This window comes from Callionymus lyra, chromosome 1, assembly GCF_982586985.1.
Source record: "Callionymus lyra chromosome 1, fCalLyr1.hap1.1, whole genome shotgun sequence".
Classification (NCBI taxonomy): Eukaryota; Metazoa; Chordata; class Actinopteri; order Syngnathiformes; family Callionymidae; genus Callionymus; species Callionymus lyra.
Genome location: NC_141818.1, coordinates 41,409,501 through 41,433,776, shown reverse-complemented (window position 1 = coordinate 41,433,776; position 24,276 = coordinate 41,409,501). Strand labels below are relative to the sequence as shown.

Here is a 24,276-nt window from a genome sequence, read left to right as displayed (position 1 = left end):
GTTTTTAAGTCACGTGAATAAGCCCTTTGGCTGGGTTATGTAGCCTCGGAGTGCCTCTTCAGTCAAGACTTTGATGCGAATTTGTGATCGGCTTCTACCTGAAAACATGGAGAATTACCAACATCGATGTTTCCCACTCATCAGGTTTGTCACGGAGCCTTTAGCCAAACATTGAACTGAACTTTTAAGGAGAAAAACAAATTCCTCATTTGAAAAAAAAAAAAAATCTGGAGGTAAAGGTAAAGCGATTTCACACTTCAACTAAGATGATATGCAGCGCATCTGCAGAGAGACAGTTTAAATAGCTTCAAAGGACGCCTTTGAAGACAAAAACATTTGTGACAACTCACATTTATAACATCTCTGAAACCGTTTCAGATAGGAGTGTGAAATTCTGGCTTCGCTTCCCTCCCCTGCAGGACATGCACACACGCCAACTTCAGAAAAATATTCAAGTCTCTCCAGTCTGGAGAATTTCACGCTGGATAATCCAAATTCAATTTCAATAGCACTGCCTTTTTACCACAGCCTGATTCTGCAGTTGGTTTCTATGAAATAAGATCCAGCAGACTCTCACCGCTTCAGGGTAGAGGGATTATTTACTTATCCTCAATTTGCTCATATTTAGTTTATAAAAAGCTTGCAGAGGTAAAACCTTGTAATGTAAGCTAATATTATTTCCTAAATCTTTCCGCCAATCTAATCCAGCAAGTAAAATGATGCACAACAGTGGTTCCACTCGGAGTGTTCGGAGAAATCTCCAGAGTGAGTGGGCTTCATTAAAGTGGTCGATTTCATTTATAAGGCGAGCTGCAGAAAATCAAAGACGATTCTTCTTCTTTTCTTTTTTTTTTAAACCTGAAATACAAATTGCAGACTATAATTTTCGACTCAAATTATTAGGTTAAGATCGCATGGGGTGTCAATTTTCATACCCAGCAGTCAAGCGAGTAGACAGGAGAGATGGAGTGACAGCAGGGAAGGGGGAGTGAAGAGAGTGGGAGTGAGGGAATAAGTGAAAACATGGAGAGTGAGAATAAGGAGACAGACACGAAGAGAGAAAGAAGTGAAGAGAGAGAGAGAGAGAGGAGGTGTAGATTGGATGAACTATGACCAAGAAAGTTGAACACTCACTTGGCCAGATGCTTCATAAACAGCCCGAGGACTTGTCGATTCCTCTCCGGGAGTTTGTGGACGAGGCAGTGGACGGCTTGGATGCGAGACTCCGGACTGCTGCCCTCTTTTTGAATGAAGGAACACACGTTACACTTGCTTTGAATCACTATACAACATAAATATCATTTTATTTTTATTTTTTTAATAATACAAAAACGTTTAAAAGTAGTTTTATGAGCACTTAAAGAAAAAAACACATCAGTTTTAATTTGGGATTCCCTCACATTTCTCCCTCACACAAGAATACTAGAGTGGATATTTTTTTTATCATAATTACCATTTGGACTCTATAGTTAGCAAACAATTGAAGCTTCTATATTTGATTCAATTAAATCTGATGATAAATGGCATTATTGAAGGTACAAGTTCGAACGATATCAACTGAAAACTTATTTAAGCAGCATTTATTAGTGGCCTGAATGAAAAGAAAACTTGGCATCAGGAAAAATTGGCAACGAAAAAAGGCTTTACATTGCCGTCAAAAGCGTAACAAGAGCGCTGGCTGAAACCCTCGTGATCATCTCCTAAACATTTTCCTCACACATGGGCATCTGAGCACCCACGCACAAATTATATCATTACTATGGGAACGGAAGGGATTTAAGGAAAAAGGAAAAAGCTTCTTAGGGAATCTGTCATCCGTCAAAAAAAAAAAAAAGCAACAAGAACCTGCTATTACAAATCCATTTACTCCTCAGTTTGACGGTGTTGCAAGAGCCTGAACATTTTTTTTTTTTTTTTAAACTTGATCCAATTATAGGCATTTGAGTTAATGTGGGGCAATTTGATAAGCTACAAGTATCTGACATGTTGTGTTCGATCAATGTAATTGAATGTTTCCCATTCACACAGCCTTTTACAGGTGCGATCACAGCATTTGAACGCATCACAACACTTTTCTCCTTCATGAATTCAGCAAAATAAAAGCAAGTCAGTATGCAAAAGTATGTTAGGTTAAAGCCTGTGCTTGTACTAACTGGCGTCTCAAGAGGTCGTCAAACTTACTTGCAGGGTTGATGAACTCTTTGTAAAGTCCATAGGTCATCAACGGCTCAGGGAGGCTCCTTCAGGTATGGAGAGAATGAAAGGAGGGAGGGCATGAAGTGGGAGGGAGGAGAAGAGTGAGGGTGGACAGAAATAGCTGGCATACTATTTTACAGGGGCGGCACACAGCAGTGATTAATGCAGTCGGGCCAGGGGATGGAATTAGATGGTGCACATGTTGCGATAACCAAGTTCATCTGAAGGTACTTTCACACTGTAGCTGGCTCGTGGCCAAACATATTTATTCTCAAAGGAAGCCAAGGAGACCAAAGCTAAACACTTGCAGACCAGAAGCACAAAGTGGAGGAAGAGTTTAAGCAATTAATGTTGTTACACTGAAACAATGCTTAAAGTGATAGTTCTCCATTAATTCAAACTTTCACACTCTTTTTCTACTCCTGTCAACTAAGGGGTTGGCTCTATTTTCAGACATTCAGTTATCAAAGTCTTTAACTTTGTCCAAAAAGACGCTTAAAAACATCCAAATACCTCCATACTGCTCGTATGTCACTTTAAAAAGTGTATATCTTAAATGTGTTTGTAGCAGAAGCACACAGTTTCTCAGCTGGTGCTTCAAGTATTTCTTACGCATTCCAACACATTGCAAGCGTCCAAGTGCACAAGGTTTACACTGATGTCATGGAATCTTCCACTTAATACAACCTTAAAATATAGACTTTAATTTACGAGTTTAATTTATTACTTCTGATGCTTCAATGTGTCCCTTTGGACAAATAAAGACGAAGACAACTGCGCTCCAGCCGCTACCTTAGATGAACAAACATTTTTGTCCATAACTCTGAAAAATGAACAGATTACTCTGAAAATAATCCCAACCCTTAGTCGACATGAGGGCGAGTAGAAGTGAGCCAACCCAGTGAAATTAGGTTAGGTTAGTTAGAGTTTGGGGTGAACTATCGCTGCTATTTTTTAACATTATGGGCCCAATAAGACAAAAGACGTTTTTCTAACTGCAGCAGTGACTTCAAACGAAGGGAAGGAACTGGGTTTAATCTTCTGATGCTCCAAAGGAAACCAAAGAAGACTTAAAAGGAGGGTCTAATGTTTGCATTTGTAGAAGAACATTGTCTTTCTAATTCTTAAAATGCTTTTGCTGAAACCTTACCTGAGATAAAGCTTTAGTGCACTCGTTATCGTCTTGACATCCCAGTCCTCGCTGGCCGACAGATCCACCTCGCCGTTCTTCTCTTCTGAAGCGATAACAAACGAGAGGAATATTACTGTACAACGGTCAATAGAAATTCCGCAAGTACAACTTGAAAATGACTGCAAGAGAATCAGAGCATCACATACAGGGAGGAAGAGCTTCTGCGGTGGATGGACTGACATTCATTACTACTTTAATTAATCCCTCACTACTTTGCCATCTCCACGGGGACAACAGAGCAGCTCTCGGTGCTGCAGAGTTTGGGGTCTTTGTCGTACCTTAAGCAGTGCATCGGGAACCATGCACAGACCAAGTCAATGCAACAAAGTGAGTTAATCCAACACACGGTACCTCTGAAGGAAAGTGTTTCTTTGAACCCTGGAGTTAAATGGCTGCGTTTACATTAACATCTGCAAACTTTGGCTTTTGGAGACAAAACAATGCTTCTTGAATTAAGCAGCATTAATTAAAATTGCAGGGGCGGCTTATGGTTTCACGATACACTCCAGATATTGGGTTATGGTCGACTAGAAATGAGCAGAAACTTCTTTTAAGCCAGTCGATATTCAAATACATTTGCATTTTTCATTAACTCAGGAGATCATTTTCTGGTTTTCGTGCTGTTGCTCATTTGACTCCATCAAAATACCCATGGAGCATAGAGCCAGGAAGCTGCATGATTCGGAAAAGAGGGTCATTTGGTCTACGTTGATTTTTGGAACTGGATGAGCCAGCCATAATAAAGATAATGGATGAAAAATAAGTCCAAGAAGCTAATATTCAAGTTTAGTTGATGTGATGACCGCTATATAAACATGTTTGCCGGGAAGGTTAATCGAGCAGCTGTTATGACACGTCCCAAAGACACGGCTCAGGGAAAAACCAAGAAAAAAGTTTAATCTTAATTACTTAGAAATGTTTAAACCGTCTCTGCGTGTATATGACAAGATAATTTTGGACATCCACGAATTGCACAGTGGAATGAAGCTTCGTCTCCTCACAGTGTTCTTTAAAATGTGCTTCTCTCTGCAGATATATGTATAGAAGTGGAAACTCTTGGCTCAGCAGCAATCACAACCATATCCCTGACCCACACCACAGAAGAAGGTATCACAGAGACCGAACCGAGCCCTCTAAAGCAGAGCCCTTCCTGTTATTTCGTTTCATGACATTCAATCAGCATCCATAAGGAAGAGCTCCGTGATTGGCCACCTGCCAGGTGAAACAAGAAGGGGACGGTTTTAGCAACTGGGTGCTAATTATTCAGTGGTTTATTGCAGAAGCAGCCAAATGACGATGTGTCTGTCATCTTTTGAAACAGCTATGAAAGAAGAAGAAAAAAAAAAGTTCTTCAGCTGGACGGTTCCGTCTTGAGCCAGTTGCTAGGAGGAGACTCAAGGGCATTCTCAGGACAAGAGGTATTTGCAGCCTCTTAACTATTCATCTCTTAGTTTCCAGGGGAAAACAAAACAAAAAAGGAGAAATCCTATTTAACTATTACGGCTCATATCTGTGGAGCACAGAAATTACGTCGTAATTTAATTTAACAACAACCGTTTTAATAGGTCTTCTACATTTTCTTTTCACCACCTCTAGTGTCAGCATTATAAGGGATTTTAACCCTTCTGTCATCTCTGGGACCTCCCCGTCTTCCATAAATACATATGCAGTGGTGGAGGTCGTTCATCTTGACCCAGAGATTAACACAAGGAATACCACAAACAAATGTTGTTTTCGGGGCCTTCGGGTCACCTTGACCCAGAGGCAACACAAGGGTTAAATGGATGCTAATTTACATTTTCGGGGGAAAAAGGGTTTATTCCATTTCACCCCTCTTAAAAACAGACCATCTATTTGCGCAAGTTGAGTCGGCATCTTTTTAGGATCCGATTGGGAAGTGGACCCAAGAAAGAATTGAGATTCAAGTAACTTTACACTGAGCAACATAGGTGTGGTTCTCGTGAGCCAGCAGGTTCGTGTTAGAGGTGTAAACTCTGTTGTCATTCTGAACACAGAGCTGGAAAGTCAGCTGGAAGTGAGTGGTGTCTGCAGGTTATGACAGGAAACCAGAGTGCAGTGTAGAGCAATGGAAAGGACAAGAAGAAAGACCTAGTTAAAAATGTATATATATATAAAGAAGAGACTGAAAGAGATTTAAGACAAGGTGCCGGAATTAAGAAAAGACAAGAGACAGTATCAGCCATGACAGAGAGTATATAGCAACACGAAGATTAAACATTGATATAATTGCATTTAAAAAGTCAAACGTTCCACTTGATCATTCATTGATAGAAATGTTTATATCCGTACTTACCAATCATTAATGAAAGTAGTTTCTGAACTTTGGAGCTCACTCCCACCACTCTGTACAGGCCTTGGTCATTTATACCTGAATTAAAATGTGAAGAAGGACACATCAGATTTGCAGAAAAAGTGAATTGTGGTGACTGGTATACAGACTCCAAAATAAAAGGCATTCATTGAGTTTATAAGTTTTGTTTACTCTATTCATGAACTGATACGTTTAATCTTATTATTTTAATTCTATTATCAGTTTTTTAAATTAAAATACATTATGAACCAACGGTACACATTTATTTTAAATATTCCAATTATCAAGGCTTTTTTTGATAATAGCCATTGTATACATTATTGTAACGCACTGCATACTTTTTGTAATAAGTGTCTTTGACCATATAAACCCCAATGGTCTAATATATTATTTTGGATATTTGGTTGAAACATACATTTGAAATGGTCATAAGTTGCATAATAATCTTAAACAGAACAAAAAGTCGACAGTAACGTAACAACAATTCTGCCAGGAGCTTGAATGAACAACCATTGAATGTTAGAGAACGCCTGCCCCCTTGCGTCCACTTAAGGTAACACTCATCTGAGCTCGCCAAATGACAGGGAATGTATAGTTGTTTTTTTTATCTCAAATCCATCACTTCATGTTACTTTTAATTCCAACGCAATAAGGAACATTATACACTTTGATGCCTAATATCATTGGTGTCCAACTACGTGGCCCGAGCTATGGTCCGTGAGGCATTTGTTACCGGAGAGAAGATGGTATTTATAAATATCTATTGTACAACCGTTTGAAATGCGTTAAATTTTGATTTTCTCAGAAGTAAAATTTGTCTGTTACTCTTGACAATTCAAGACAGACAAGTTTACTTAAAAACAAACCCTATATGGGACCATATTGTAAGATTAGTCAGTAAGTAAGTAAGTAATTTATATTTATAGTATACTTTTCCAGACCAGGGTCACAAAGCGCTTAAACAATCAAAACAATAAACAGTAAAATATATACTTAAAAGGTCAAGATAACATCGAGAACAACATTTCCTGAAAATCAAGGAAAAGCCTGCACGAATAAAAATATCTACATTATACGTTTCTTTATGTCCGATAGTCAATCCATCAGATTACTTTAAATGACTACATTATAGCAAAAAGTAATTTAAATCACCGTTTTTCATGAAACTTACCTCGATTTTCGATGGCACTGATAGAGTTCTTCACAAAACTTAAACCGACTTCATCCAACTGGGCATCAACTATAAACAAAACAAAAATCAAATAAGTCCTTGAAAGTATTAAGTGAGAAAGTAGAAGCTCGAAAAATATTTCATTAGGATTCAAAGTACTTATGAGACAAAAATTTGAAATAAGTTAAGAAAAAGAAGATAAAATAAAGAGTAGTTATAGATGAAGTAGTAGTAATAAAAGTAGAAGTAACAGTAGAATAAGTAGTTATTGTAGTAGTAAAAGTAGAAACAGAAGTAGAAGTAGTAGTAGTTGTAGTAGTAAAAGTAGAAGCAGAAGTAGTAGTAGTAGTAGAAGAATAATTAGTAGTAAAAGTAGATATAGTAGTAGTTGCAGTTGTAAAAGTAGAAGCAGAAGAAGTAGTAGTAGTAAAAGTAGTAGTAGTAAAGTATACATAGTTTTGGTAGAAAAATTAGAAGCAGAAGTTGTAGTTGAAGTAGTAGTAGTAGTGGTGGTGGTGGTGGTAGTAGTAAAAGTATAAGTAGTCATATTAGAAGTGTTAGAAGTAGCAGTAATTGAAGTAGAAGTATTAGTATAGAAGTATTAGTTGAAGTAGTAACTGACTAAGTATAAGTTAAAGTAGTAGTATTAAAGTAATAGTAGTAGCAGAAGTAGAAGTAGCAATTCAAGTCGTTGTAGTAGTAGTAATTGAGGTGGAAGTAGTAATTGAAGAAGTATTAGTTGAAGTAGTAGTAGTTGAATGAATATTAGTAGCAGAAGTAGAAGTAGTGATTCTGAAGTATTTGTAGTAGTAGTTGAAGTATAAGTATTGGTGGTACAATAAGTGGTAGTACCTCTACGACTAGTAGTAGAATGCCTTCAGCATTCACACAAATATTTTATGACACAGGAATATGTGCTGTGTTGACATTTTTCCCCATTGATTTAAATGGAGACATACCTCCTCTTTCTTTCAAATAGGTTCTCCCGAGATAGTGTCCAATCTGTAGGAAAAAAGACGATTATTATTTGAAAGACTCGACACATCATCGACTTAAATAAATCCAGCACGTTAAGAAATAATGAGGAAGTGCAAAACCCACTCACCGGTTCCTTGCCACCCATGGCCTGCATCCAGAACTTTTGGTCGTCTTCTGACAGAGCCTGAACGGTGAGCACGACGCCCGGCCTGCATGAACACAGTAACAAGGGATTATCATATCGAGGACTTGACACTTAAATAGACGTTTTCACTAAATATAACGACAACCGACGGCACACACCACCAATTTAAGTGTCAAAGGGTTGGCATATTTTTGGAAAGGCTATTAATACGTCAGAAAAGTTGTCAAAACGTGATATCGGTTACCAAAGGGCAGAGCAGGAGGTGAGAGAAATTTTAACCAGTGCCTCTGAAAGACTCCCGAAGTCATGCTTGGAATTGTTGAACGTCCCAAGTAAGTTGGATGCATCGCGAAGCAGCGTAGAAGCATCGTTGGAAGTACCTATCCGTTATGTCCAGGTCCAGGCAGAACCTTCGATCCAGCACGTCTGTAGTTTTGCGGACACAAGATTTGAGCATGACGGAGTCCATCTCCCCCTGTGACGGAGGGAGAGAGTCAATAATCCGTCCGAATATGACCAGGAAGGAAAGAGAATGTGTGCGTGTTGCCCTTTAAGGAGTGGCAAGTCTATGTGTGTCGTTCATTCCTTACACTTTTCCCTCCAGAGCGATGGTCAAAGGTCACCATATGCAGGATCTTCTGCTCTTTTACAAATGTGCAGTAGCGTTTGACCCAACTTGAACCAAAAGGAGGTGGTCCTGGATTTGAAAAAAAGAAGAAAAGAAAGAGGATTAGCAAAGTTATTCTTGGCCGTTTCATACTTTCCTTGACCTCCAGAGTAAGGTCGATCCAGTGCAATCTTAGAAGCAATCATTTTTTCGCAGCATTTCGTGTTATGAAGGTGAATGATGTATGAACTTTGACCAGTAATCATTGACTTTACAATAAGTTGTATATCAGTGGTGCATTGATAAAAATCGATAAAGAAGAAGAAAAAAAATACAAAGGATAAGGAGAAAAAGAAAAAAGATAAGAAGTAAAAAAAGAAGTAGAATTTGTAGTTAAAGCAGATGAAGTAGTAGAATTTGTAGTAGAAGTAGGAAAATAATTTATAGTGGGAGTAGAATTGGTTGTAAAAGAAGAACTACAATTAGTTGTAAAAGTAGAACTACAAGTTGTTGTGAGAGCATAAGTAGTACAATAGTAGTAAAGGTATAAGTAGTAAAAGAAGTAGTAGAATTAATAGTACAAGTATACGTAGTAAAAGCAGAAATAGAATTAGTAGAAGTAGAAGAAGTAGTTGAAGTAGTAAAGTAATTAGTAGTAAAAGTAGAAGTAGTAGTAGAAGTAGCAGAAGTATAATCAGAAAAAGCAGTAGTAGAATTAGTAGTAGAAGTAGAATTAGTAGTACAAGTAGTAAAGTAGTAGAAGTAGACAAAAGTGTTTTTAAAGTTGAATGAAGTTTCTAGGTGTGAGTAGATGAATGTACCTCAAGGTCAAAGTGAAACATGAGTTGAAGAGTTTTATCATTCAAGTGAAGAGTAGAAAAAGAGGAATAGAAGGAAGAGTTGAAGAGATAAAAGAAAGCTAGAACTTATCCCGCATTTCGGGAACGAGCCGAATTGATAAAAATTCAATTGGTTAATAGACTTTAACTTGATGGCTAAACTAGTGATCCATAATAATATTCCAAAATAAAGTTTTTTTTTCAAAATGGGGGATGTTATGATATGCATCGAGCGACGTGTCGTTCACTGTAAAGCATGTCATGACTCACTTCTTTCTTGTACAAACAGGTAGCCTTCGTAGCTGATCGGGCTGGTTTGTCTATAGTCTTGAGGGGTGTCTCGGATCTTCTTCATCAGGTCGTTCACTTCCGATCGCGTTCCTTCGAAGCGAGTCCTCGTCTGCGAGTCAACACAGTCTGTGGCGTTACATCATCCGACGAGCTCAACCAACAGCCTCCCGGACAAACACGTCACTTATTACTTCAAATGCTTGTAATGGGCGACGGTGTGGAAATCATTTTTTTCTACTGCTGTACGACATTCCACAAGATAAACTCACCAGACCACAAGTTGTTCGATCAGATCACAGGCTGATCTAGAATATGTGGCAAATTGACAATAGACACTAAAGGATTTAATGTATTTTTTTTCTTATTTAATGGGATGAGGTTTAGCTCCTCTAAGTCAAAGACCATGGTCTTGCTCATGAGTGAGAGAAAGACGGAGCGTGACATCGTCCATATAGTGGTAGAGGACTGATGGAATATTTATCATGTTCAGTATTAAGCAAGTATCCAACCAATGGCAACGGTTTCAGTCAAAGAAAATCAAGTGATTCTTGCAACTTCCACCTCTTTGTAAGCCGGCGTCACCGACTTTCCTTTCACCCATAATGTGAATTCATTTTTTACGGTGGTAAAAAATTGTGGCTCTTACATTCTGAATATTAATCTGCAGTGCCCTTTTATAATGGTCAAAGTCCTTGGCGAGCTCAAAACCCTGGTGATAAAACGTGAAGACGGTCTGGAAGAAAGCCAGCATCTGAAAGAGACCACACGAAAGAAAAGAGACGATTAATATACAGCGAAGAAGGAAGCGCCCAAAAGTTTATTTGGATACAGTAAAGATAATGGTATTTACGCTCACCGGCTCTACACATTCATATTTCTTTCTCTCCTGAATATCCTGCAGTTTGCAGACGTAGTCCAGCGACTCCTCCTGAAAGTGCTGCCTCATGTTTTCCACCTGGACGTCTGCCTGAGGAGGCGGGGAACAATCATCACAATGATTATAATCGCAGACAGATGCAGGTCCACGCACAAGAGGACGATCAGTCGGAGTGCTACATGTGACAAAGCTTTTTTCTTTGGTGTCCAGGGTGACCGGAAAAGAACATTTTGAGTCAGGCTTTTTACATTTGCAGAAGGAGGAACTGAAATTAATAGATGAATCTTTTTTCTTGGGAAATACGATACATTTCCTGATTAGATTTTCACAGAACTTTCAAAATCAATCAATTTAATGTGGATCAAAATGTATTTAAATGCTAAAAATAATGACAGAATTCAGTTGATCTTGAGGTCATTTCTTGGAAGACCTCAACTATCTATCCTACCACTTACAAAGGGCAAAAGCGTTAAGCTTTATACAATTAAATTGAAATTCAAAAATTAAAAGGGAGGTTGACATTGTATATTTTGTGAATCTTTTTTCTTAGGAAATACAATACATTTCCTGATTAGATATCCACAGAACTTTCAAAATCAATCGATTTTATGTGGATCAAAATGTATTTAAATGCTAAAAATAATTACAGAATTCAGTTGATCTTGAGGTCATTTCTTGGAAGGCGTCAACTATCTATCCTACCACTTACAAAGGGCAAAAGCGTTAAGCTTTATACAATTAAATTTAAAATTTAAAATCAAAAGGGAGGTTGACATTGTATATTTTAAGCCAAATAAGCACTACTACAGAAAAAGATTAAACAAATATAAAAACGATGTAGAGCAGAACAGGTTACTCCATGAACTCTCTGTTCACATATTTGTCTGGTAACAATCCAGGAAAACTCGCTGTGAGTAACGTCAGTGGAAACAGAGATTTACCTCTTGTAGATGGGGCTCCTTTTTCTTCGCCGACATGTTGAGAAGCTTTTCCAGAGAGCTGTAGTACTTCTCCGTTTCTTTTTCATACTTCTTTCTTTGAGCCTTTAAAAAGGTGCAGGACGAGGCACGAAGACGTAGAAGAAAAGAGTGAAATTCAACATCATTTATGGTGACAAGACGAGAGCAGAATAAAGCCAATAAGAGTCATACTTTACCCTTACTAAGCCCAGGTGGTCTTTCCTGAACTTCTCTAGAGGTTTCATTAAGGTTTCTGTGATGTTCTTCATCTTCATGGATTAAAGAAAAAAGATTTTGTCAATGTTTCATGTTAATAGGAAACCAAAATGTTCACACATTGGAATTACATAACATACTGTAAATACAATTCTTGAGATTTTCCGATGCCCGAGGGTTTCTCTTGTTACACTGCACCGGCTGCAGAACACGTCTGAGCATGTGTGCCTAACCTAGTTTTCCTTACTTTGCACTGTGATGTCATCCTACACTGAGGTACTTCTGTGCCGAGCTGTATGTTTACAACAAACCCTCAAACACCAGAGGCTGCGAGTGATCACAGGTTCTCCAAAACCCAAGCACCATTTGATGTCAAATTATATAATATACATAATATAGTGTTTATATACAACATGCATAACTTGTCTAAACTGTTTAACTTTGTTAAAACAAAAACTGAATCAGTATGATTGGAAACTCTTACGCTCTTAAGCTTTTATTTATATAAAAGTATATTTTCTCTTAGGATTTCTTCAGCCTATCTTGTGATCAGTTTACTTAGCTACGAACATAATACGCTCATTGGTTATACAGGACAGGGCAAGTAAGTAAACTTTCAGTTTTTAAATAAATGTTCTGTTCTATGTCACTCCTGAGTCGCCACACCCTGGCTAGAGAAACACTGACCCTTAGACAGGCGGCGTGCGAGCGAGGATAGAAACAAGATCAACAATTAACTACCGGCTATAGGAAACTGGTTCCTTCTTCCTCTGGACTGTGCCGTCGAAATTGAATTACACAAGTCTGCAGCATGTCTAATGGATGACAGCGCTGGACAATAATAGAGGCGCTACCAAATATGGCCTGTTATAATAGCAGTCCAGTTGGAAAACCTGCATGCTACAAGTGTACACAAACATACGGCGCACACTAATACACACAACAGACTAATTGCAACACAGGGCAACTGGTGCGACAGCACAACCCCCCCTGAGTTAAGAGCAGGTTTTGACTCGTTCTACTCACCATGAGCTCTCTTTGTTCTTCCAAGTTTCGTAAAAATGCGGAGAACTCTTGCAAGGACTCATCTTGAAAAGTAAAAAAAAGGCAATACACAAACGTGAAACATAAATCTGTCAGTGCAAAGTCACCCTACATTCTTTCTTGGAATACCCTTTCTTGGCAAACGTCTTTTCACCAGTTACTACAGAAGTCAGATGAGCAACTGTGCTGGGTATTTGGATTGCAACAATTTAATATGTGCCAAGTCTTCTCCGTCCATGCCAAATGGGTACTTCTCATTCGGAGCTTCCCAGAAGAATTTTGGGAACTGCTAAAGTGCTCACATGATGTCTGCTATGATTATTAACTAGTTTTTTTGACTGCTCTAGGTCGTCCCTGGCAACCTTAAGTCATTGCCTCTACAAACTGACAGGGCCACATATAATAATACATTTATTCTCAAATAAAAAACATTCATTACTCACCTATGCATATCTCATCATCCGTCTTTGCATCTCCAATGTACTCAAACTTAAACTCTCCCAGACAATGGGCAAACTTCCGCTGCGCCGCCCCCAGCTCTGCAAAAACAATTCAAAATACAAGCGTTTAAGGACGAGCGCAACTTATGTAAAGATTTCAAGCCATCAGTTAAATGTCAATCTTATCACATTTGGATCCAGGTCATATCATCCGTCAAATCTTACAATCGATTCCAATAACAAAACACAAACAGCCAAACAAAAGAAAGAATTCAAAAACAAGGTCCATAGAATAACAAACTTTTCACAGATCTTTGATCTTATAAAAAGCACTTTTTTAGTTTGAAGGAAAGGACAACTTAAGTGAACTATCGACAATGTCATCAGGCTTGTTCATTAAATAAATGCATGCGTTATTTGACCACCTGTTAGGGGTTTTGTGTTCCGATGAACCGACCCCTCCCCAGCCTCGTACGTGGCTCCTTACACACCAATATATTTATAATAGACCTTTTAATTTAGCTTTCCTACACCACCTTATAGATGTGGAAATACATAATAGCATTTGCACAATGTCGTACACACACGGCTTCAGTCACTTGATCACTTTGGCAACACCCCGTGTCTTTAAAAGCCACATCCTGTAGAAACTAAATATTTATTTATAAGATCAAGGTTGTGGCAGTGTTTACAAAAGTCGATGACCCAACACCCTTATACTACACAAGCATTGCCTACTACCACCAATTTAAAATTTAGATGTAGACCATTCTTGAGATGCGTTTCTAAATGTGCTACATTCAAGCAATTATTCAATCAAGCTTGATAAGCAAGTGTCAAGAAAATAGGTTTAGGTAATTGGGTTTGATGAGGGACATAGAATAGAATAGAAAGAGAAGAGTGCAGGGTAGGTGGCTAGACCGTCATGGGGTGTGTATGATGGAGTACTAGAGTGAAAGAGGGGCTTTATAAGAAAGTAGTACCCTCTCATTTATGGTCTGTCACCAAGATGTTTTACTCTAGAAAAGACCGAATTTGAAAACGGGTCAGCTCACATGGAAAGGTTTAGGGACAAGACAAGGTTGGGAAGTGAAACCCAGATGTTTGGAACACATGGGGCAGAGAGACCGTGGAAATGTTGGACCGGTTTGAAATGAAAGTATGAGGAGAAAGGAGAAGAGGAAGAATGAGGTTCAAGACTGTGGTGACCTTCCCAAACTCAAATTAATTGAAAATGCTGAAAGAAAAACAGACAGAGGGCGAAAAAAGAAGAAGTCTGGAGAGAAGGATATGATATTGAAAGTGAAAATATGTCCTATCTTAGCACATAAATGAGTCACTTGACTAATGTGCTGAACAGGTTGGTTCATATCAATAGATAGATAGAACTTTATTTATTCCTTAGGAGGTCTCCCACGAGAAATTGTTCCAAACTATTTTTACAATTTCTTCCAATAAAACATTCAATGTATTATTACGTGATCTACATCTGGGATAGGTCTGCGTATGGAACTTTGGGGCACTGACCGTAATTCTTCGGTAGTACCGAGTATTGAAAAATCCTTAATTTTTTCAGTGTCAAATTTTAGTACCCTAGCATGATCAAAACTTGGTAAAGTGCAGATTTTTGACAAAGGCAGTGAACATCAGATTCATTTGTCACTTGTTGTCAAATGTCTTTTGCACCAAAATTATTTTTTATTTTTATTTTAGCAAACTAAATAATAGGAAATAGGAAACCTGATAAATTAACTCAAGATTCGCATTATGTGTTGTGTCAATTCTCATTTGATTTTATAAAATTGTAAAATTATTATAAAATTATTAATATAATATTGTTCATGAACCTGTATTGAAATGAAGGTATTGGTATCAGAACTGTTGGATCGATTATCATCTGGGAGAACATATTCAATGTATTCTAACAATGTATAAAAAATGATACAAAAACAAAACATTATTACACAAGGATTTGCATTTTTCATGACTGTAATCAGTTTTACTTGTGGATTAAAACAATGAAGGCCAAAGCTCAAACATGTGAGAAGTCACGGTACTTATTATGTAAATAATAAGTTGTTTGGCTCAAATACTGTTTTGTGAGGTCATATATACACATTACACAGTGAATAATGCTATTAAGTTGTCAATTTACAGTCAAGACACAATAATTGAATACAAGGCCTTGGTTGTTCCACTGAGAACATTCTGATACCAGTGGTAAACAAAAGTGTTTGCGTGTAATATTTACCCTTATGACCTTTTGCATGATATTTACATTATTTTATCTTAAAACCTATTTATTGAAAACAATTCCATCCACTTAAAAAATACAACACAAACCATTCATTCAACTTCAACCACAAGGTCAATTATTGGAAAATACAGGCGTCCATAGATCTTTGTTTTGACAACTAAAACCTAACCTTTGTGCTTTAGGTTGGTTGTAAATACTGGTTCTACTTGAAAACTAATTCCTAAATTCCGAGTTAAAGTGCTTCGAGAGTTATTCAACCATGTCATCGCTAGAAAAGCACAAACTAAATTCCAAAAAAAAAAATCAAGCCATATTTTACTGTATCTTAGCAATTACCTTGACATACAAAAGCATCAATATTCCTGATCTACTTCGGATTTAAGTGTTTATCGATTTACTATATGCTGTGCCATACAATTTGAGTTATTGTACATGGTACACTTGTTGAACTGGAATGTATTCATACAGTAAGCATTATTCAGAAGTGTAGTTAGGCTTTATCAAGGATAGTTTTGTGTTTTATGTGCTTAAATTAAAGCAAATATAATTTATGTAACAGGGAGTAAGACTTTCTTTCCAAGTAATCAACTATTGTTTAAACAGTCAATAATCTTTGTTCAAGTTCAAGTTCCTTTATTGTCAAATATGCATGTATTAAGCCATACAGAATAAATGAAATTGTGGTCCTCTCAGACCCACGATGCAAAACATTAATTCAGACATTCACGAAAATAAATAACCAACAAAATGAAATAAATAATCAACAAACTTAAATAATCAACTAATAAACAGACTATAAACCAAAAACAAAGTTAATGCACAGGTAGTGCAAGCAGACGCGTTAAAATACTGTTTTAACGGTGTCAGAACATATTTGAGTGATAGGTTTACCTGAAAAAAAAACACATTTATCAAAACATTTTGGCACTATCTTTTATCAGTGCATCAACTGGATCAAAGCTCTGCTCACTGTTAACAATTAGAAGGTACGAGAAGAATATTGATGACCACTGACAGTCTTGAAGCCCCTTTATTGAAACCACATGTGGACACGGCACACAAACACAGGATCACACCCACATCCAAAATGCGATTACTCCGGCTGAGAGCCCGTTAAACTCATTCCTAGGTGGACAGCTAATGTGGGCGGTTTGGAGGCTAAACATTGCAGACGTCATTACATAAAACATGAAGAATGAATGCCGTCCCGTTACACGAGCGTTCAGAAATAATTGACACCAGGCAACGGCGAATAGTGTGTGTTTGTGTCAGTGAGTCGCAGCTACAGCAACAGACATGCTTTGGATAGAATCACAGGGAAAATTATTAAGAAGATCCAGATGAGAAAGTCCAGGATTCCAAGAATAAAGAACCATCACAAGATAGACACCCCCCCTCCTTCTTCTTCTTTTTTTTTTCTCTGTCTCTCTCACACACACACACACACACACACACACTCACATGTGCACCCACTAGTGCAGACAAACACACACATACACACCAATGCTTCATCTGGTTTTTGCCTTTTAAAGAAAGGCATGCGAGAGCAAACCTGGGCTCTGTCAAACCAAGCTGGTTTCTGTGCAAAATCACACACCAAAGATTGTGTGTGTGTGTGTGTGTGTGTTTGGCGGGGGGCTTCTCCTCGCGATAGAAATCCTTTTTTTTGCAAAAAGAAAAGAAAAAAAAGGTTTCGAAAACATGCAGACAAACTTCATGCAGCACAGATACAATGTACTTTTGGACCGTTACGGAAGATAAAGTACTTTGATCCCATAAAGTAACTTAAATCCAGTCCACGGTACATTTGGTCATAAAGTTAATTTGAACAACTTCTCTAGTTTTACAATTAAGATTTAAGCATCATTTGAGCATTTCTGTTTCGGGACGGAAGGCTACACATGCAAACTGGGAAGCTCTGGAAAATCCTGCCCTTTGCGTGGCCTAGCGTTGGAGAGAAGAGGAAGAAGGGAAGGATGGGAGGGGAAAGGAGGCAATGGAGATGACGTTTTCAAACCAAACAATGGAAAGCAGTACTGGACATAATAAAGGAAGGAGAACCACTAAAGAAAATACTAAATAAAGCAGCAGCAATCATCACAAAGATTGAACAATATCCTGATATATAAATAAATCAAAAAATGAACTATTAATACCAAGAATGTTCCTTTAAATTACATGTTTGAAGTGAGACCGCGTAGAAGTATTAGTAACTATTAGACATTTAAAAGTGTGTAACTACCTTAATATACATAAATCATAATTTTTATTTTTGTTTAATTGTCAATTACGTGTAAGTTGTCCTGATCACTATCATTGTTATTATTAAAACATAATAAGCAAACAGTGAGAGCTTAAAAAGCAAGTTTCAGTGTCAAAGTTCAAGTCATTTTAAGTGTCCACTGGAGACTGACGGCAAGTTGTTTGTTTTTATTTCTGCGGCGCCTCAAATGTGCCACTTGGGTCAGTGCTTGCCCACTTTCGGGACCCATGTTTACATGCTGCCCTTCCTGTTCCAGTCGCCCATCTTTCCAGTCCAAATCACTGCTCCACTCTTCCGAAACCTTTGCCCCCCTGACAGAAAATACCAACCCCGAACCTTTGCCCGAAGGCCTCCCGGCTCCTCTCTACCCATTACTTCATGACTTCCTGACTCTCAAAACAAACCTGTTTGGGGCGAGGCCTCTGTGACTGCTGTCCAGTAAAAAGCTGACCGTTCTATACTTTCAATGAACACTAGTCCACGAAAGCAAATATTGAGTAAAGAAAAAAAACATATAGTCTGGATTATTTTCAATGGGTTTCATATTTTTTTCAAGGGGAATTCAGGAACAAAGTATTGAGCTCAGCTGACCTTTCGTTATGAGATAATGCCGTTTTAATGAAATACTAAGATGTGACACCGTTGCTGTGTCTCAAATCGCATACTTGCGTACTCAAAGTTAGTATTTTTAGTGCGTAAGTACGTCTCAATTCTTAGTATGCGAAGTTTAGTGCGCCATTGTCACTAAAACGCCCACAAAACTGAGTACAGTTCGATGGACACTATCTACCCTAAACGGCTCCATCTTAAACTGAAGTTACGTCATATATATATATATATATATATATATATATATATATATATATATATATATAAATATATATACTTACAGGTGCATTTTCAGCAGCAGTAGAAGGATGACACGTCTTCGGTGCTGATACCAGCTTAAATATCTCACGAATATTTTGATTCTCGTATGTTTTCTTTATTTCTTTTTCCAAACTTGCAAAACGTGCTGCCAGCAGGTGGCGATAGCGTTCAAACAGCTGGTTGCAACCATCGTTAAATAGTAGTAGAAGAAGAAGCTGTCGCGTCATTTCCTGTTAGTGCGTAGCGGCAGAGTTTGATTTGAGACATACTATCTGTTGAGAATTTGTGTACTAGTTAGTATGTACACTATCCTGATGCATACTAACTTCTAGTATACTTGGAGAAGAGACACAGCACGTCTTCCAGAAGCTGTGTCAAGGTCAAACGGATGGAGAAAGTAGAGGGAAGCATCGGTGTCATCACTCAGTTTACATGGAGAAAAGGTTCACAGCACTCCCAAAACACGCATGTCCCGGGTTCGCCTCCCAAATGGGACACGCTTCCCATGAACAACATGGACAGCGAGCGAGGGTACAGACAGGACACGGTTCCTGTGGAGGAAACCGAAGAAACAGAAGCACATCTGCATGTTGCTCCTCTGACGGGCACTTCCATGTCAGAGCTCTTTTGGCCCAGCAGTCCAGCTGAAAAGTTTCCTTTCCTAGCCTAGTACTTTCCGAAGTGGGACATCCTTCCAGCTGGAGGAGTCCACATACCAGATCATCCCAAGGTCAACAGAGATATTGTTACATATTTACCTTTACAGTTACAGTTTACTGTTAAAACTATTGTTTCAAACCATGAAATATATAATTAAGCCACAGTATATATGAGCCAAGAGGAGGTTTTTACAGCTTAACATTTAAATATCACTCATTAAAGTAATATTTAAGTAACATCATAAGATTTAGGCTTTAAACAAAAAGAATACACAAGAAATATGGCCGAGTATCTGGAAGAATCTAGTAATACGTCTTGTTCTCTTGAGATATATTATGATGCTGTAGAAACAAGGCAATTGTTGTAGTATTGTTAATTGTACATGAAAGAAATCAAATGCGTTCATTTTTAATTTTCACACTACTAAACCGTAAACCATATAATAAATACACATATTTGAAAGTAAAACAATTAACACATTTTTGTCTCTAAATTGTTATTATTATAATCAATACAGTAATGTTAATACAGTATCATAAAAAATATATATATTGCCATATATCACTGTATAACTATATCAACACCCATAATAAATACATACAACTCAAATGATGTATTGTTTAAAAGAGAAAGAAATTGAGCTCAACTTGGAAGGTATTTTTGTACACAACATATTTCTTGTATATGTACAAATATCAGACTGAAGGAGACCAAGACTTGTAAGGAAGCATGTCAGGTGGTCTTTTGAACAAAAGTCAGCTTGACTATTACGATGATGGCTAATGAATAAGTAAGAATCTACAAAAAAAAAGGATTTTATTTAAAATTCCAATTCATAATATAGTTCTATAGTTTTAAATAGTTTTGGCAGTGGAACTTTTCAATTTTTCATAAGGGATTTTTTATGTTTCTGTATTTTACTTGAGATGGTGGCATTTGAGGATAATATAGTTTATTAAGGTAGTTCATTATTTTACAACTTCGAAATGAGTGATGTTTTGCTTTCTTATAATTAACTTTTTTGATAACATCCATCTATCTATCCATCTATTTTTGAAATTAATAAAGTAAAGTACTCAGTAATGTCGAATAACCATATATTTTCGATATTAATAAAGTAAAGTACTCAGTAATGTCGAATAACCATATATTTTCGATATTAATAAAGTAAAGTACTCAGTAATGTCGAACTTTATTGATCCCTCTGGAGGTCTCCTTCAGGAAATCGTTTATGTCGTATAATATGTCGCAGCTTTTCTTTTACGTTAAAAAAAGGGGAGACTGAAAAATAACATTTTGAAGTAGTTATAGAAAAACAGCAAGACGGTTTCATTTATCAGAATCAGAAACTGTTTTATTGCCAGTGTTGCTCCTGTAATGAAACTTTTAACCACCCTTGGCAAACACAAGTGCAGGTTTCATGACGGTCTACAACAGCCTCTCACCGTGAAAGTGGGATCATATCCAGTTGCTAAAACAGTTATTACAAAGACCAGACACCCTGATTACGATGATCCACACACTTAACAACATGCATGTTGTCAGGAGCCAGACGTAAACCATTTTTTAAGGATGGTTGAAAAGTTTAGGAGAAAATGACTAACTTTTTATTTAACGTATAAATTTAAGAGTGTTCAAAACAGAATGAGTGAGCAGGTAATACCATCATTTAGTTAGTAACGACAAGAAGTGGTAAAACATTTTCTATGAAACCTGAAACCTCAGCATAAACATACCACAAGAATGTGTATAATATATGATTTACCGACTAGAATGTCACATGACCCTCTGAGTTAGATTAGATATGGAGATAAGTCGAGTTAAGATTTATAGGTAGATCCTTTTTTCAGAGAAAACACACGGCATCAATCAGTTTTAACTCCAAATATTTTTAAATAAACTCACCAATAATTTACTAAAAACAGACCCCAGTATAACCCAAAACAATGAAGGTATAATAACTTCAAATGGCTCATTTTGTAAAAAAAAAAAACTTCATTCAAATTTAAGGAAGAGAAAACAACCAAAGGAATGTTTTGTGTTCAATTATCTTATTTTTTGTACTTAATTGAACATGTGGTTTGTTTGTGGTGACCCGAAGGCTCAAAAACAAATGTTTTTGTGGTATTCCATTGGTTGTCTCCGAGTGAAGGACCTCCACCACTGCATAAGTATTGATGGAAGCCAGGTAGGTCGTTTTACAATAGAAAATAATTAAGAATGGAATTGTTTTTACAATACATACAAGTCTATTTGGTCTATATTTGCCCCTGTGCTAAAGAGTGTAATTATAATAAGTATAATACTTTTCAGTTAGGGTGTGAGAGAATACTGATACGCTGATATATTACCGTGTTTTTTTTCATGATACCTTATCGATTTCCAACAGCACGGTAACATTTTATTTTATCAAAAAACTTTCAAATCACAATCATTTTACTTTTATCATAGTTCTTTGGTGGATTTAAATTTTAATTAAGTGTGTGTAAAATAAAATAATTAATTTTTAAATTACCATGTAGATATTCATTTTTTTTGTGGTGCCTAGATGGCATCAATCATCACTTTCTACGTATCTTAAGGAACAATGGAATCCATCGAGATCCCGGCTATGACTGAGGATGAGAGGATACAGTAGACTCCAGCACCTTTTAAAGCGGATAAGTGGACATATTTTGGTTTTAAAACCAAACAGAAGCAGTTACGACTTAGTCAAGAGTCATGTGTTCTGTAAATTCCGCAACACCAGTGTAAAGTACTCGACAATACTACAAATATATCCTTCTTCCTACAGTATCACAATACATTACAATATATCATAGCGTTGCCCCTGCATCACAATACAGATCATACCACCAGATTCTTGCCAATACACAACCCTACTTTTCAGTGTATCAATGTTTACATTTATATGGATATGTTGAGCATGTTAGAGAGCTTATTATAATAAATATATACAAGCCTTTGCTTTTATAATATGCAGTTAATACAAAACTCTGCAGCGAGAATTCTGATCTCCTCTAGTAGAAGAACTCACATTTCTCCGATCCTTCAAACTCTTCACTGGCTGCCAGTTTCTTTCAGGATCCAATTTAAAATTCTGGTTCTTACTTTCAGATCTATTCATGGTCAGACTCCTCCTTACATCAGTGATCTGATCCAGACTTACACCCCAGCTCGGGCTCCGAGGTCTGTGGATCAGAATCTACTGATGGTTCCTGAACATACTTCCGGACCAGTTGCTCCTAAGCTTTGGAACAATCTTCCTCTGTGTTTGATGATCTACTGACTCCTTCAAGGAACATCTTAAGATTTGTTTTATTTGTGCAGGCTTTCCCCTGGTTTGCTGGGACTCCCTGTATTTGTCTTATGCGTCTTCGGGTTTTAAAGTATATATTTTAACTGTGTTTTTGTTTTTGCACTTTGTGACCCTGGTCTAGAACGGCGCTTTACAAATAACCATTACTTACTATATATACTGCCTCTCTCACGTTTGTTCATCATAATCTAGAAAGTGTGATATAGTAGAAGAACTCACATTTCTCCGATCCTTAAAACTCTTCACTGGCTGCCAGTTTCTTTCAGGATCAACTTTCAAATTCTGGTTCTTACTTTCAGATCTATTCATGGTCAGACTCCTCCTTACATCAGTGATCTGAAAGGCCCCAGCTCGGGCTCTGAGGTCTGTGGATCAGAATCTACTGATGGTTCCACGCACACAAACTCTCGGACCAGAGGAGAGAAATCCTTCCAGGCTGTTGCTCCTAAGCTTTGGAATGATCTTCCTCTCTCTCTGTGTTTGATGATCTACTGACTCCTTCAAGAAACATCTGAAGACATTTGTATTTGTGCAGGCTTTCCCCTGGTTTTCTGGGACTCTGTTTGTCTTATGTGTCTTGGGGTTTTAAAGTATATATGCTAACTTTGTTTTTGTTTTAGAGCTTTGTGACCCTGCTCTAGAAAGGATAATAATCTAGAACGTGTGATATAGTAGAATAGCTCACATTCAAGATACCAAAAACCACCAACACTTGTGGAGATTCAAAGAGGAATAGGGATTTTTTGATTATTTTTTTACACCCTTTGATGACGTCATTTATAAAGAACACAAGCCCCGCCCACAGGGCTAGAGTTCAAACGGATAACAATCTAATGGTTTTGTCCGAAGTAAAGTCGTGTGACTGTCATACACACAAGTTATAGTTCACAACACAACATGGAGGGTGGAGCACAGGAAACTGTCATGGTTGGCTTTTCACTGATACTATTTGTAAGCAGTTTTTCATCATTATTATTATCACGAGGGGATTAAACGGTACTCACGTTTGGTGGCATTGATGAGGTTCTTCCCGTCCTTGTACAGTTCTTTAATAAACCTGTTGGTTTTGTCCAGTTCTGCTTCGTGAGCTTTGATTTTCTCCCTGAAGATAGGGCTGTCCAGATAGCATTCGCTGAACTCCAGCGGGTGCAGACCCATAGCTGAGCGAGCCTCTCGTTCCCCGGGGTGAACAAAAAAAAAAAACACTTGAAAACCTTCTCAAGAAAACGCTTTTAAAAAATAAAAAGAAGAAGAAGAATTAAATAACCGTATTAGCAGCTCACAGGACACATAGCTAACTAAGTAAGGAGGCACTAGCTAGCAGGAGTTAGCATAGTGACTTCTGACACATGGGTGTTGTTCCCCCCCAGTTGTCAAAAAAATAAAAAATCCAAGCAGAAAAGTTGGCAGGATATAAACGCGGTTCCTGGCGACACAAAAAAAAAAAAAAAAAGAAATCGTTACCGTTAGAACCGTGACCTCATTGTTGCCATTGAGTGTAACTGTAGTTGTTGTCTCCACCCAGCCTACCTCAAGAGTGACAGATTGGGAAACTCTGACATCTGTGTGCGTGTAGAAAAAAACTCCTGCCCGAGATGCAACATTCACGCGAAGATATCC

General features: G+C 37.5%; 2 protein-coding genes across 4 annotated transcripts in view; both read right to left on the bottom strand.

Moving 5' to 3' along the window:
- Nucleotides 1–24,273, bottom strand: part of arhgap10 (Rho GTPase activating protein 10) — a 39,871-nt gene extending 15,598 nt beyond the window's left edge. For 2 of the 3 annotated variants that reach the window (XM_087808078.1, XM_087808094.1), the window contains exons 1-17: nucleotides 23,661–24,273; nucleotides 13,291–13,386; nucleotides 12,830–12,891; nucleotides 11,785–11,856; nucleotides 11,570–11,671; nucleotides 10,608–10,718; nucleotides 10,398–10,502; nucleotides 9,731–9,860; nucleotides 8,605–8,711; nucleotides 8,395–8,489; nucleotides 7,997–8,078; nucleotides 7,851–7,893; nucleotides 6,892–6,960; nucleotides 5,703–5,777; nucleotides 3,347–3,431; nucleotides 2,182–2,240; nucleotides 1,135–1,240 (exon numbers count right to left, since the gene is read on the bottom strand). In XM_087808078.1, the coding sequence (XP_087664204.1) occupies nucleotides 1,135–1,240; nucleotides 2,182–2,240; nucleotides 3,347–3,431; nucleotides 5,703–5,777; nucleotides 6,892–6,960; nucleotides 7,851–7,893; nucleotides 7,997–8,078; nucleotides 8,395–8,489; nucleotides 8,605–8,711; nucleotides 9,731–9,860; nucleotides 10,398–10,502; nucleotides 10,608–10,718; nucleotides 11,570–11,671; nucleotides 11,785–11,856; nucleotides 12,830–12,891; nucleotides 13,291–13,386; nucleotides 23,661–23,814 (1,553 nt within the window). In that variant the 5' untranslated portion in view covers nucleotides 23,815–24,273. The remainder of the gene's footprint in view (nucleotides 1–1,134; nucleotides 1,241–2,181; nucleotides 2,241–3,346; nucleotides 3,432–5,702; nucleotides 5,778–6,891; nucleotides 6,961–7,850; nucleotides 7,894–7,996; nucleotides 8,079–8,394; nucleotides 8,490–8,604; nucleotides 8,712–9,730; nucleotides 9,861–10,397; nucleotides 10,503–10,607; nucleotides 10,719–11,569; nucleotides 11,672–11,784; nucleotides 11,857–12,829; nucleotides 12,892–13,290; nucleotides 13,387–23,660) is intronic. The other variant, XM_087808086.1, reaches the window with a different exon arrangement.
- Nucleotides 1–24,276, bottom strand: part of tmem184c (transmembrane protein 184C) — a 176,018-nt gene that overhangs the window by 128,667 nt on the left and 23,075 nt on the right. The gene's annotated exons all lie outside the window — the stretch shown is intronic.